The following is a 12694-nucleotide window of genomic DNA, read 5'->3' as shown; positions in this document are numbered from 1 at the left end:
TTATCCTCATATGCTCTCTGAAACCGCGATCTACGCACAGGCATAATTTACCTTCGGACATATAAAGCTAGTCATCAAGCACAATCTACAGTTTATTCGCAAGAGTGCGGCTCTCCTTGAGTGCAGCAAACTTCTTCGAGACTTCCTCAAGGGTAATCATCTCGCCCTTGGCCTTGGTGCCGACGTCATCCCGGTTGCGGACGTTGACGGACTGGCTGTCGAGTTCCTCTTGGCCCACAACGAGGATGAAGTTGTACTGTGCGATCTCGCCATTCCGGATCTTCTTATTCAGTGTCTCTGAGCTGTTGTCGACGTCCGCGTACAGGCCGAGCTTCTGTAGCTTCTCAGCGACTTCAGATGCATATTGTTGCTAGAGATCCGGGTGTTCAGCACGCGGAAAACCGACGGACAAAAAGGCCTTACGTATGGAACGGCGACGGGAACAACGAGAAGCTGGCGAGGCGAGAGCCAGAATGGCCTGATCAAGAAATCATCAGCCCCCCTTCACATCTCATTCATACACATGCTACGTACCACTTGCCCGCAAAGTGCTCGGTGATAATGGCAATGAAACGCTCAAGACTGCCGAGGATAGCACGGTGGATGATGACGGGACGCGACGGCGGCTTGTCGGGGTTGGCCGCCTCCTCAGGCGAGCGGTACTTGAGATTGAAGCGCTCGGGAAGCTGGAAGTCGAGCTGAATTGTCGCGCACTGGAACGACCGGCGGAGGGCGTCGCGGATCTTGATGTCGATCTTGGGGCCGTAGAACGCGCCGTCGCCCGGGTTGAGCTCCCACTTACCAGGATACTGCGCGTCGAGAGCCTCCTTCAGTTGCTGTGAAATAACGGTCATTACAGGCAGTCATTGTAGTATAGAGTGAGACGCACGCCCTCAGCCACGTTCCAGGTCTCGATGTCGCCGATGAAGTTCTCAGGGCGAGTGGAGAGCTCGAGCTGGAAGTCGAAGCCGAAGAGACCGTAGATATGCTGCATAAAGTCGAAAAGGGAACCAATCTCCTGTTCGATCTGCGAAGGCATACAGAAGATATGTGTATCGTCCTGGACGAACCGGCGGACACGGGTCAGGCCAGTGAGAGCACCGGACGCCTCGTTACGGTGTAAGATACCAAACTCGGCCATGCGAATCGGCAGCTCCTTGTAGCTACGGTCGCGCGAGTCGAAGATCAGACAGTGACCGGGACAGTTCATGGGCTTCAGCGCCCAAGTTTCCTTCTCGATATCGAGTGTGAACATGCCGTCCTTGTAGTTCTGCGAGTGGCCGGAAGTCTCCCAGAGCTTAGAGTTGTACATGTTTGGTGAAATGACTTCCTGGTAGCCGCGCTTGAAGTATTCGGTCTGTAACAGAATCAGGTTACCTTATTGGGGGTGGGTATAAGAAGCAGCGTACGCGCATAAGGTCGACGAGCGTGTTATAGATACGAGTACCGTGAGGCAAAAAGAAAGCACTTCCTGGACTAAGCTCGTTGAAGAAGAAGAGTTCTTGTTCCTGTACATGTGGTTAGCGACTTAGGACCGGGCCAGAAAGCTAGGCGAACCTTGCCGATCTTCCTATGGTCGCGCTTCGCGGCTTCCTCAAGGAAGTGTTTGTATTCGGTCATCTGCTTCTTGTCAGGGAATGAGATGCCGTAGATACGTTGCAGGGAGTCGTTCTTTGGGTCACCAAGGAAGTAAGAGGCAGAGCTCTATGGTTGTCGTGTCAGGGAAAGCCTCAATAAATGGGACAGAGATTGTACTTTGGTAACCATGAAGGCTTTGATCTTGCCGGTGTGTGGAATATGGGGGCCCACACAAAGGTCGATCATGGGACCGCAGCGGTAAACAGTGGTGGAGGTACCGTCGGGAATCTTAGATTCAATGAGCTGCTTCTTGTATTTATTGTACTGTGGTGAATGTCAGAGATCTCTACGGAACGAAGATATTAATGTTCACGTACACCGAACATCTCAAGCAGAGTCTCCTTTGACACGACAAGACGCTCAAACTTCTGCTTTTCCTTGATCGCCAGCTCGGAGACCTTCTCGAGGGCGGGGTAGTCGGCGTGGGTGACAGGCCTACCGAGCCAGTCAGACGAAACGCTGGTGTTACGGTATGCAAGAAGCGCACCTGTCCTCAATAGCCATCTCGTAAAAGAATCCTTCCTCTGTAGGAGGACCGACACAAAGGTGGCAACCATAGTGACGCTCTGCAGCTTCGCCAAGGACGTGCGCGGATGAGTGCCAGAAGACGCGCTTGCCTAGTTTCGCGTGAGACGAAGCACTAGACGCGTAGGATCACACACAAACCTTCAGGGTGGTCGAAATCCAACAGTTCAAGGGTGCAAGAGCCCTCAAGAGGACGTTCCAAATCCCAGACTTGGCCGTTAACCTGGGGTACTTCCTTAGACGACACCGATTTGAAAGGCCGGGACGACGAACCTTGGCAATCACAGTGCGGTCAGCAAGACCTTGTGAGATTTGCTTCGCAATACCCATAGGACTGGTCTCCCAAGAGGTGCCTTGGCGTTTGGAACCATCGAGGAGAGTAATCTCAATCTCTTGTCTTGGCTGAGCTAGTCACATCACGCTGTCAGCTTGGGTATGCATGTTCCAGTAAGTTGCATTCGTACTCTTGAGCCGTTCGTCGTATTCAGCCTTCAGCTTCTCGAAAAGCTTGATACGGTGCTCGAAGAACTCTGGTGGCGGTTGCAGCTAACGTCAGAGTTTTCGTGCAAATTAGCCATGATGAAACTAGAGTAGAGACAGACGGACCTCCAGGGGATGCTCTGACGTGGCAGCATGCTTTGCTGCCTTTTTCTCCTTTGCTTTCTTTTCTTGTCCCGCGTGAGGAGCATTGAGGGCTGGGAGCTGTGCCGGCTGGGAGCTGGATGTGACGGGTGCAGGCGCAGCAGACATTGCCCTTAAAATCCGAGGTTGTCTGGGGAGGAGAGGAGGGGGAGAATGGAGGAGTAATGTACAAGGACGGGAGCAGAGCAAGGATCGATTCAGTCGCCTGAGCATGCGATTGACTCTTTCACGAGTCACGATAGAACGCGATAAATTCCCGTTCCTCCGCCCTTCACGTGCTTACACCCCAAAAGGCAACTCCACGTTTGCCACAACACAAACACGCAGGAAAAAGCTCAGGTCGTTTTTGTACCAAACGAACTATATACGGATATTGTTTGATTATTGCTATCGATATTTCCGAACCTATGCTTGGGCAGCCTGAGCTTCCCTCAGACGGCAATCTTCTTCGAACGTTTTTCGCACCTACATGCCACCAAGTCAGCCTAACAAGCAACCGCAAGCAATTCTGATTCCTTCTCACCTGGTTGAAGAAGTCGCCATCGGTAAGTACACGGACGCCAGTGGCGGCCAGTGCTTTTGATACGTTCAGACATGCGACATGTCCTTCCGGGCTCGCGGCCGACTGTGCAAAGGCTCGTGTATGGTTGCCACCCTGCAGCTCCGTTGGGATCCCTAACACACGGGTAGGTAAGCTAAGGGCCAAATCCACTTAGCAGCAGTCTTACCAAACCCAGGATGCAGAGCAGGTAGTGCTACGACCAAGTCAACATTCATGATTAGTCAACATTCATGATTCAAGGAATTCCAAGAGCTCTTCACCATATGTGATATTTCCCTGGGCGGTGGTGAGCGGCTGCCTTCAGTGCGCATGCAGGCTTCCACTTACAAAGTCTGTGGAGGCACTCTTGATACCCCAAACGTAGTCAACTGGTCCGAATTGGCTCTCGAATACCTGCTTGAACCCATCACCTTTGTACGTACTCGCAATCAGCCTCAAGGAGAAGCAATAATCAACGGGGAATATTTACCAAGCGCTTTATTCTGCCGGAGGTCGAAATTAGACCCCGCGTCCGTGATCTCGAGCCGGCAGCTTGTAGCCAAGGATGCAGCCCTGTATGATGGGTGAGCATACTCGAGTCCAGCGGGCCCTTCAAGTACATACTTGAAGCAGTTCTCTACGCGAGGCCGAAGAGCATTGACCTCGGCCTGCGTCTCTCCTCGCACGTACCAACTGCGGAGATTCAGTGTGATATCAAGCCATGCGAAAGCTATGGCCCTTACAACGTCTTTGCATAATCGGGAATGACTGGATAATATTGTTAGAGTAAGCGATGCACAAAGCATGATGGTACCGACCGTTCACGGCCCAGTCTTTGCCTTCGAAGATACCATGTATACGGTGTGTCGGCTTGACTTGCTGCCTCAACATCGCGATGTTAGTGTAAGCAGAGACTGCGGCATCCAGAGCGTTCTGTCCTTCCCAGGGCGACAAGGCAGCATGAGCTCTGGGCAACCCGATCAGTGAAGCGTTTACCACAGTGAAATGAAGGACTGACGTATGCCCGTGGAACTCTGCTTGGATACGCTGGATAGACAAGCATGAGCTGAGGCTCGCAGAGTAAGGAGGCCCAGGCGCTGGATGGCACATGAGGCACGCGTCCATGTCCTCATATGCGCCTTTGTCAAGAAGGATAATTTTGCCTCCGCCGCCTTCCTCAGCTAGCAGCAGCCCTTTCAGCGCACCAACGGCATCTTCTCATTAGAGACTCACCTGGCGTGCCAAGCAGCACCACGGTGCCTGCAATATCGTGCTTGATCAGCGCCTCCCGTATGGCACAAGCCACGGCGACGCCAGAGATTGCGATTAAATTGTGCCCACAGGCGTGTCCCACGCCGGGGAGCGCGTCCATCTCAGAGTTTACGCCAATCGTGCGTCCGCCCTGGCCGTGAGAGTACCGTGCGACCCAAGCGGTGTCCATTAGATAGTGCGGGGTCACCTCGAAGTCGTGCTTCGACATGAACGCGGTCAACACATCATGCGCATAGCTGACAGGGCAAATGAGATCTGTGTCATCGATCCAAGGAAAAGTACACCTACTGCTCCTCGAATTTGAGCTCCGGATGCGCTGGTAGATGTCGTGTGAGTCATATTAAAAGCATCGGAGGGCAGACGCAGACCAGAGATATCAAGGCTGAGCTCTCTCAGCTCGTTGTCCAAAGCGTCTACAGCCTCGCAGATCGTCTTGAAAACGTCCGACCGATAGATCTCTTCCCCGGTGCCTCCAGGGTGGGCATCGTCTCCAGGACGCCAGGGATCAGCTTGTGACATATCAATTCAGGTTGCAAACACCTTTGGGGGATCGTTGTCCAGGAGAGGGTCAAGATGCGAGGGCGACTTCGCAGGAGCATGATCATCGTCATCTTGCCACAAGCTTACAACCGCGGGAGAGTTCAATGTCGGACACGGAGCGCCCGGTATCACGCGCCGGTTACAGTATAGTCAGATAAGATTAGATTTGCAAGCTTTGTGGACGTCGTGCGCATCGTTTTTTCCCCGAGCTCCAGGGTCATTTGCGACATGTGCCGTTGCATAGCTACTAGCCAACAGAAATGCCAAACTAAATACAGCTGAAACGGCCAGTGTGCTGTGACAAATAGCCTCGTGTCTAATAGTACCAGTGTGTCGTTGCGTAGAGATGTGGACAATGCTAGGAAAGCCGGGTGGAGATAGTACAGAGAGCATCGAAAGCAAGAAGAGGGATCAATAGTATGCATATGCTGCTAGGCGTCGTTAGACGCCGACGGAGCGCATGAACGTCGTCCACGCGTCGCCTAGGTTGAAGTCCACAGCCTGACTTTGGTATGGGTATGACTGGCCCTGGGGAGGCCCCCAGGCTTCCTGCGGTATCGCCGCAGCGTACTGATTAAAATGCTGGCCGGTAGCAGGCGACTCCGGTATTGCAGAACGGTGGTGACTGGTGCCCGGTTGTGTGTAGCGTGAGCCCGTCGAGGGAACGCTGTAGTCCCACCCGCCACGGATGGATGGCTGCGCCGGTGGATAGGTGGGAGCGGGCCCGCTAATCGTGGGATCAGGGTGTGCGGAGGACGCGACGGTCAGTCGCGGCTGGCCGGTAAGGATCGCAAGCTCCTCTCCGCCTGGCGCGTTTTCTGCCTTGGCTGCGGGGCCGTGTAGACGGCCGGCGCGCTCGCGCAATTTCAGGAGCACAGGCTACGGCAGTGTTAAACGGCAGCTGTGCCGCAGCGTGCAGAAGGTGTACTCACCAAGGCCTTTGCCGCTCGGCTGTTCGTCTTCGAGGCCCCTTCGAAAAGAATGCACGCCTGGTGCAGTGCTGGGAGTGGCGGTGGCTCTATCGGCAGGTTCTTATATCGCGATGCAACCGCGCCGATGATAACCTGCCAAAGGTCAGTCGATGGTCGGATCGTTGGGCTCAGCGACTTACGGCAGAGACGAAATTGAATGACCAAATCATCCAAACCCGCGACATGAGCTGGTGGTGGCGTTTAAAGGCATAACTGGTAGTTTCGATAACCCGCCAAGCGCAATTGTAGGCTGTGATGAACGATTTGCCGTAGGGGGTGTCAAGAGGATTCTGGGAGTTCATGGCTATCGCCTGAGCGAAGAAGGCGCGATGTAATGCCAGAAGAACTGCCACAACGGTTGCTGTTATTGCGGCACAATCCTTACAGAACAAAGATGCATACTCACTGACTTCCATATAGTGCGAGCGGACCCAGCAACCCATCGATGCCGCCACGCCGGGTGAGTTCATGGTGTCCGTCGTGTCAAAAAGTCCGTACAAGCGTATCTTCTTGTCGAGTTCTAAGACGTCTCCGTATGACGGAGACTTAACCGACATGACGAGCTTCATCACGGGGATGAGCAGCTGCTCGCTTGCTTGGAAGCCCCATACGCCAACTATGGGTGCAGTCAGGTCCGCAAGACATTAGCGGATGGGGGTAGTGGCTCACAACCGAGGGCAGAGTACTCTCCGCGCTGATATTGTTGTTCCTCCAGCACTGTGGGTATCCGGCAGTGTCCGTATGCGTTTGCCAATGCAGGAGGTCTCCCCGTACCCATACTCTGGAAAAAACATCAGCTAGGGTGAACAGTGGAAGTGACTGCTGCTTGCCTGCCATATGTCTCCTTGCAGGAGGTTCCAGAAATATGTGCGACGGGCGTAAGCTTCCTTGGGAGACAGCTTCCAATGGTCAGGGTCGATGTCTGCGGTCTAGGCTTAACAGGGGGAGGCCAGTAATGGAAAGAGACTTACGGAGGCCGATCTGCGCTAGGGGTGATCAGCATATGCCGTGATTACGACCGTGAGGGCAAGGACAATAACGAACCTTCATCGCGATACGGCTGCTAAAGTTTAAGATGGTGTAGGTATTCGACATGTTGCTTTCTCTGCCGCTCATGCCATTGTAGAGGCTGATGAAGTGGTACGCCTTGACAGTTGATAGTGAAGCCCTGGCCATCGGAGACTCCAGTGCCAGTGCACAACGGCACAGGACATAGTATAGTTGCGCCTGACTATTGTATGGAGGCAGAGACAAGTCGATCAACGCGCCTATGGTGAGAACGCCGAAGAAAAGGGCCAAGTCGTGCGAGCCACATGTTGATGGTCCGGGCGTTGAGTCCGGCCCGTCTGCGGTATAGACGGTGGGCATGAGGTCTTGCGTAAACTGTTGGAAGGTAACTATCTGGAACATCCATGACATGTGCTCGAGTAGGATGCGACAGAGCTGTACAGCGCGGTCCCAGGGAGGCAGGTAGGACTCGATGATGGTCCGGATGGGTGCTGTTGGAATGCCTGTCGGGACGAGCGGGAAGGCGTAGTAGAAGGCGTTGAGTTCGGCCGGAAGACCAAGTACACGTAGGTCGACGTTGTTCTCGTCCGGGTCGAACGACAGGCTCGATGATTGTTCGTCCTTGGGCGACCACGAATCAGAGACTTCAATAAATGCCGAGAAATTTGCACATACATCCAACAGGCTCTGAATAGCGTGGGGTGAGAAATGACAATAGAGAAATATTCTGCGGCGCACCTCCACTCCTCCAGCTGGCCCATAAAATCGAAGAGTCTTTTCCCTTTGGTCGATGTGAAGGGTCCCGAAAGAGTCAGCCAACGCCTCTGCTGGCATTGTTTGGCTTTCCCCTTCCTCTTCTTCACCTTCGTCAGTATCGGCAGGTGGCTCCCTTTCGTCGTCGAACTTAAAAGGCCGTTTCAACAGAGGGTGGGGTTCATTGCCTTCGTTGGCCTGGGCGATAGCAAGGGCATCCTCAAGCGCACACATGCGCTCCTGTAGATTTCCTATCTTCTTCCGGAGGTGGTCCTTGGCCGCTGAAACGAATCTGGGAGGCCATTAGCGGCATTCTGCAGTCTGCACTCTATACAGACAATGAACAATTCACCGGCTGTTATCCCCTGGTGGCAGCACCCCTGCCGGTGAGGAGACGACATAAGAACAGTATTAGGTGCGGTCAAACAGATGCTGGACATACCATTCGGACAGAGTGCAACGCAGCCACGACTGATGCACGTCGAGCAAGGTACTAAGAAGATCGTTAGTGTGACCTAAGCAAATGGCCCAGCTCTCCGTTACGTACTCTGGCGGTTGCAGCGAACCTTGAGTCTGGCGCGATCATTGATGTTGACAATGAGTATTTCGAAAATGATCTGATAATTGCGAACTCACCGCCTGCACTCCGCGCATGCGATCTCTCCTCGGCTTCGCCGGACTTCTTTGGCGACGGTTTTGGAGTATGGCTGGACAGCGGGCGGGTCCCCTTGGTCTCTGCGTTTGCCAGAGGAGCCGGGCGGGGGCGGCATGGCAGGATGGCGAGGTGGTGGTGGTCCAGTATCTTGGGAGGAGAAGAGGTCTTACTAGCGAGCGTTTTAATTTATGGTCGTCATCGTCATACTCGCGAAAGACTCATCAGACGCAAATAATGAGGGTCGGGCTTCACAAAATGGCACCTCTGCTGATCTGCCGGCCCAAGATGGTACACGCAGTCCGGATGGCCAAAAAAGGCTATATGTATTGCACCCACCTACTTGGCGGTCTCCCCGCACTGCGCCGCCTCTACCGTGACTTCAGGAGTCTGTCTCCTAGCTTGCTGCGCAGGCGACAGTCGGTTCCGAAAGTTACCGTGCTTGCTGCCAGCACTGCCGACCTTGACGAATTAAAAGTGTCGAGAGAAGACTGCCCTTGTCAGGAACACCGTCACAATTTTGTGTGAGATCGACGTCGACCCCTCGTTAATATTTGCAACGAAGCCGGACCTCGAACAGAAAGAAGGGAAGAAAAGAATGGCCACTCACCCCTCGCGGCAACGGTCAAAACGCGCCGAGCAACGTCTACCTTGCATCCGAATTGATGCGCCATCATCCCGACACACCGTGACCCCAAATACTCGGTGGTAGCCCACATCCCAACTGCCTCAGCGCCACAAAGGACCTTCTTGAATAACAAGCAGTAAATTTCAAAAAAGAGTGAAGTCGTACAGGAACAGCCTACAAGGAGTCCTTGACCTCCGAGCGTCGTACGTACAATCGAGGATATTATCCCGAGGAGTACACGGGGCCTCCTGTCTCAGGCGACGCGGCAGCGGAAGTTCAACTGGCAGTGATAGTTGCCACACAACATAGCAAGTGTGTGCGATCGAAACGGCTTCATTGCAGACCTACTGCTCGCCGGTACACATGGATTCACCCTCCTGACCCTCATTACCCTCATGAATCACATCAGCTTCTACGAGGGAGGCTTCTCCAACGGTGGCCTGAGACTTCGCCTGTTCATCTCTCCTCTTTTGGGCCGCTTCCCTGGCCGCAGTCGTAATGTCCTCGCCAAAAACGCGTAAACTCAGCGCACTAGACAACCAGGGCCAAACGGTGTTAGTCCCGGCGCCTATTATCAAGATTACGACATTACCTCTTAGCCTTCTTTTCTATCATGAGCGTGACTGAGACATTCGATTTCCAGATTGGGAGCACCAGGTCATGCGTGAGCCTGTAGAATACGCGAGCAGTTAGCTTATGGGAACACAGGACTCGCGCACAGGAACCATGGACGCACGATGCGGTACCGAGCCCGCCTTGTGCGAATCTCACGATGTAGCAACCTTGGCCTATATCGTAATTCAGTCTATAACCGATCGCTTGGGAAGCGCGCCTGGCGTACCTCTCGGCTCAATGGCGGATCTAAATGGTTCCTGGAACTGGGAAACCACGGGGTAGTACGTCTCCATCATCACTGTCAGCGTTGCAAGGTCCGCAGATAAGATGGACGCGGGTTGCACATATGGAAGCATGACAGGAAGGCCTTCGCTCAGGATGCGAAACTGCATCTCGGCATTGTCGCGCTTGGCCGCCGCACCTTCCTGTTTGGCCATGACCTTGGTGCCGCAGGTCATGAGGCGCATGCGCGTGTAGTCATTATTCTCCGCGATCTGCTTTACGATATCGTTCGTCATGTAAATCGACCGGACCGTGTCACCCGTGGGATTACGAATCAGCATGTTCGCGGCGGGAAAGTCGGGCTCTAGATTCAGCTGAGAACTGGCAACCCGGACAGCGTGAGCGATGATGGTGAGTGTGAGGGCATGAGACGAGCGCGTACATGCATGCTAGGATGACAGGGTCGTCAGGCTTCAAAAACGTAAATGGGTTCTCCTTAAAATGAACATCAGCGCCTTTGACTGCCTGGCCTTTCCCTTTGGTGTCCGTCGCGTGTTCTGGAGCGGAAGCCTCAGTAACGAGAGCCGGTTCAGACGGGGACTCAGGCATTGTATCGAGAGTCTCAGCCTCGGTAACCTCGGCGTCGTCCTCAGCCGACAGCTTTGGCTTCTTGACCTCTGAGGTTTCCAGGTCTTCTACTGCATCTGCTTGTCGCTTGTTGTCGCTAGAATGACAATTAGCGGGGCCAAATCGCGGCTAGCTGCATGTGCTACACTTACGGGATCTGTCGCGCCGGCGCAGGTGACTGTTTCTTCTGTAGCACAGCAACGAAGAACCCTCCCGTATCTTGCAAATGAGGATATATTCGCATACTAGAACAGGAATCGCATTTCAGTGGCACCGTGAGATGGTATCGCGACAATACACTCGCCAGTACTCCAGGTGGAGCGCATCTGCTTCGGCTAGCGACGGCGGCCAATGAGATTCTACCAGCTTGCTGTCGGCACGCTTATTCTCTGGGAGGCTTTCAATGTACTCCTGATAGGTCGAGAACGTCATATTTACAGAACGGTCTAAAGCTGGCGTCCATGTCTTAATCCCGGAGCGGAAAATCAAACCTGGGAGATGAGTTGACATGTCGATGAGCTCAAACCCTGATATCAGTGGGGCACTAAGTATCATCTGACCGTAAACTCAGATAGCACGAACCTGGGATAGACTGGAGGGCAGCGGCGACCACAGCCTCATTTTCTACGGGATTAATGGAACATGTCGAGTATACAATGCGGCCGCCCTTCTGGAGCATCCTCATGGCCCGCTGGAGGATCCTGAGCTGTAGACTAGATTAACCGATCGTGACAAGTCAGCAGTCCTGACGGTACCGTATCGTAAACATTCTTACCCATGCAAACCATTGCCGTCCATCGGTGACCAGTGCTTCCAGATCCCCAGATTCTTCCTCATTGTACCATCGCCGCTGCAGGGCACGTCACAGAGAATGCGGTCAAAGAACAGCTGATGTTGCCGCTTGTTGACGACCCTATCCTTAGTACCTGCCGGGAAAGTGAGTTGCTCCGAAGGTATCTTAATTGCGGGAAAGATCGAAGCGTCATGGTTCGTGACCATAAGAGACGGCGACGGAAGTCTTGCGGCTTGGTGAATCAGCATGTGCGTCCGCTTATAGTCACTATCATTTGCAATGAGCAGACCAGAAGGGAAAGAGGACGCCGTGACCGTATCCTGTGCATGAAGAGCTTCAAGCAATTGTGCAGTCTTCACTGATCAGCAATGTAGAGACCCCTCCAAGCTTGCGGCATACATACCTTCGAACCTGGGGCTGCACACATGTCCATCACCTAGAACGTGACGGGAGTTAGACGTAAAGCTACGCGGATAGCGAGGAGAGGTTGACGCACCCTGTGGTGAGGCTTAACTTCGAGGAACAGCGGTGGCAGCATACTGACGGCCTCTTGACGTGAGATGTTACCCTGAACGGCGATTAATGTCTAGCATTGGGCCGTGGGGATCGACGGGCGTACTTACAACTTCGGTCTCGAACACCAAGAAGTTTTGAAACCTCTTGAATTCGGGTGATTTGCGGAGCACCTTCTTGGCAACGTTGAGCTGCCAGGCAAGGCCGTCCGGGTACCTTTTGCATGGTTAATCTAACGAATTCAATGTCCAGCGTGAAGAGGCGAACGTGCCAGGGGATCTGTTTTGGTGGGGAGACAGCTTCTCCTTCGAATACAACACTTGCTAGCTGGGGCGCGTGTGTCTCTCTGATCATGTCATTCAACAGCTGGGCGACCCTAAGGAAAAGGTTAGCGGTCAAAGCTGTACAGTGAGATGAGATTGAACTGACTGACGGCTTCCAGTCACACGAAATGTGGTCGGCAGAGGCTCTCTCATCCTCTCCAAAAATGAATCCCACTCGTCCTCGCCTAGAATGTTTTGTGCCTTGTAGTACGTCTCAAAGCGTTCGTTATGCATGTCTGCCTTGTCGACGACGTCGACGTCTGTCCGCCATGCATCGCCGCGATCCTTCGAGGCGGTGTCCCTGCCCTTGCCACCCTTGCGACCTTTTCCCTTTACCAAAAGCACTGTTAACATGCGGCGAGTGCAAGCGGAGAACATGACCACACCTTGCCTCGGGCCATTTTACAAGAACTATGGTTGAGGTAAAATGT

At 53.6% G+C, this 12694-nt stretch overlaps 4 protein-coding genes across 4 annotated transcripts; all 4 read right to left on the bottom strand.

Moving 5' to 3' along the window:
- Nucleotides 1-85: 85 nt before the first annotated feature.
- PHACADRAFT_194288 (uncharacterized protein) lies at nucleotides 86-2913 on the bottom strand (the record flags this gene model as incomplete). Its single annotated transcript, XM_007394478.1, has 13 exons — nucleotides 86-370; nucleotides 424-478; nucleotides 535-836; nucleotides 890-1357; nucleotides 1410-1508; nucleotides 1558-1704; nucleotides 1756-1902; nucleotides 1956-2073; nucleotides 2126-2255; nucleotides 2305-2386; nucleotides 2437-2570; nucleotides 2628-2709; nucleotides 2770-2913. The coding sequence occupies 13 exons, from the start codon at nucleotides 2911-2913 to the stop codon at nucleotides 86-88; spliced, it is 2193 nt and encodes a 730-aa protein (XP_007394540.1).
- Nucleotides 2914-3129: 216 nt separating this feature from the next.
- On the bottom strand, nucleotides 3130-5218 carry PHACADRAFT_183302 (uncharacterized protein). Its single transcript, XM_007394477.1, has 12 exons — nucleotides 4987-5218; nucleotides 4907-4934; nucleotides 4580-4854; nucleotides 4165-4527; nucleotides 4090-4114; nucleotides 3971-4039; nucleotides 3837-3919; nucleotides 3695-3777; nucleotides 3628-3643; nucleotides 3534-3560; nucleotides 3329-3480; nucleotides 3130-3270 (listed from the first exon to the last, which is right to left on the bottom strand). Exons 1-12 carry the CDS (start codon nucleotides 5135-5137, stop codon nucleotides 3211-3213), a joined length of 1332 nt encoding a protein of 443 aa, XP_007394539.1. The 5' UTR covers nucleotides 5138-5218; the 3' UTR covers nucleotides 3130-3210.
- A 137-nt stretch (nucleotides 5219-5355) lies between these two features.
- PHACADRAFT_183301 (uncharacterized protein) lies at nucleotides 5356-8893 on the bottom strand. The gene is made up of 13 exons (XM_007394476.1): nucleotides 8527-8893; nucleotides 8438-8463; nucleotides 8333-8383; nucleotides 8243-8270; nucleotides 7876-8182; nucleotides 7174-7824; nucleotides 7101-7110; nucleotides 6960-7051; nucleotides 6799-6910; nucleotides 6536-6745; nucleotides 6270-6475; nucleotides 6091-6222; nucleotides 5356-6037 (listed from the first exon to the last, which is right to left on the bottom strand). Exons 1-13 carry the CDS (start codon nucleotides 8658-8660, stop codon nucleotides 5600-5602), a joined length of 2397 nt encoding a protein of 798 aa, XP_007394538.1. The 5' UTR covers nucleotides 8661-8893; the 3' UTR covers nucleotides 5356-5599.
- Nucleotides 8894-9408: 515 nt separating this feature from the next.
- Nucleotides 9409-12645, bottom strand: PHACADRAFT_172372 (uncharacterized protein). Its single transcript, XM_007394475.1, has 14 exons — nucleotides 12370-12645; nucleotides 12208-12316; nucleotides 12051-12131; nucleotides 11924-11995; nucleotides 11831-11863; nucleotides 11410-11780; nucleotides 11217-11347; nucleotides 11073-11161; nucleotides 10939-11045; nucleotides 10787-10879; nucleotides 10450-10731; nucleotides 10012-10388; nucleotides 9763-9958; nucleotides 9409-9701 (listed from the first exon to the last, which is right to left on the bottom strand). The coding sequence occupies exons 1-14, from the start codon at nucleotides 12639-12641 to the stop codon at nucleotides 9515-9517; spliced, it is 2400 nt and encodes a 799-aa protein (XP_007394537.1). The 5' UTR covers nucleotides 12642-12645; the 3' UTR covers nucleotides 9409-9514.
- Nucleotides 12646-12694: the final 49 nt, after the last annotated feature.

Source organism: Phanerochaete carnosa, assembly GCF_000300595.1.
Source record: "Phanerochaete carnosa HHB-10118-sp unplaced genomic scaffold PHACAscaffold_4, whole genome shotgun sequence".
NCBI lineage: Eukaryota > Fungi > Basidiomycota > Agaricomycetes > Polyporales > Phanerochaetaceae > Phanerochaete > Phanerochaete carnosa.
The sequence above is the reverse complement of the archived record's forward strand: the minus strand, read 5'-3'. Positions and strand labels throughout refer to the sequence as shown.

Coding starts and splice junctions, on each gene's coding strand:
- PHACADRAFT_183302 (XM_007394477.1), bottom strand. CDS start 5,137: ATGTCACAAGCTGATCCCTGGCGTCCTGGAGACGATGCCCACCCTGGA. Junction 4,935..4,986: donor GCTCAGCCTTGATATCTCTG/GTCTGCGTCTGC, acceptor GACATCTACCAG/CGCATCCGGAGCTCAAATTC. Junction 4,855..4,906: donor GAGCTCAAATTCGAGGAGCA/GTAGGTGTACTT, acceptor TTGCCCTGTCAG/CTATGCGCATGATGTGTTGA.
- PHACADRAFT_172372 (XM_007394475.1), bottom strand. CDS start 12,641: ATGTTCTCCGCTTGCACTCGCCGCATGTTAACAGTGCTTTTGGTAAAG. Junction 11,348..11,409: donor GACGGCAATGGTTTGCATGG/GTAAGAATGTTT, acceptor CGGTTAATCTAG/TCTACAGCTCAGGATCCTCC. Junction 10,880..10,938: donor GCGCTCCACCTGGAGTACTG/GCGAGTGTATTG, acceptor TTCCTGTTCTAG/TATGCGAATATATCCTCATT.
- PHACADRAFT_183301 (XM_007394476.1), bottom strand. CDS start 8,660: ATGCCGCCCCCGCCCGGCTCCTCTGGCAAACGCAGAGACCAAGGGGAC. Junction 6,746..6,798: donor AGAGTACTCTGCCCTCGGTT/GTGAGCCACTAC, acceptor CTGCACCCATAG/TTGGCGTATGGGGCTTCCAA. Junction 6,038..6,090: donor GCCGAGCGGCAAAGGCCTTG/GTGAGTACACCT, acceptor ACACTGCCGTAG/CCTGTGCTCCTGAAATTGCG.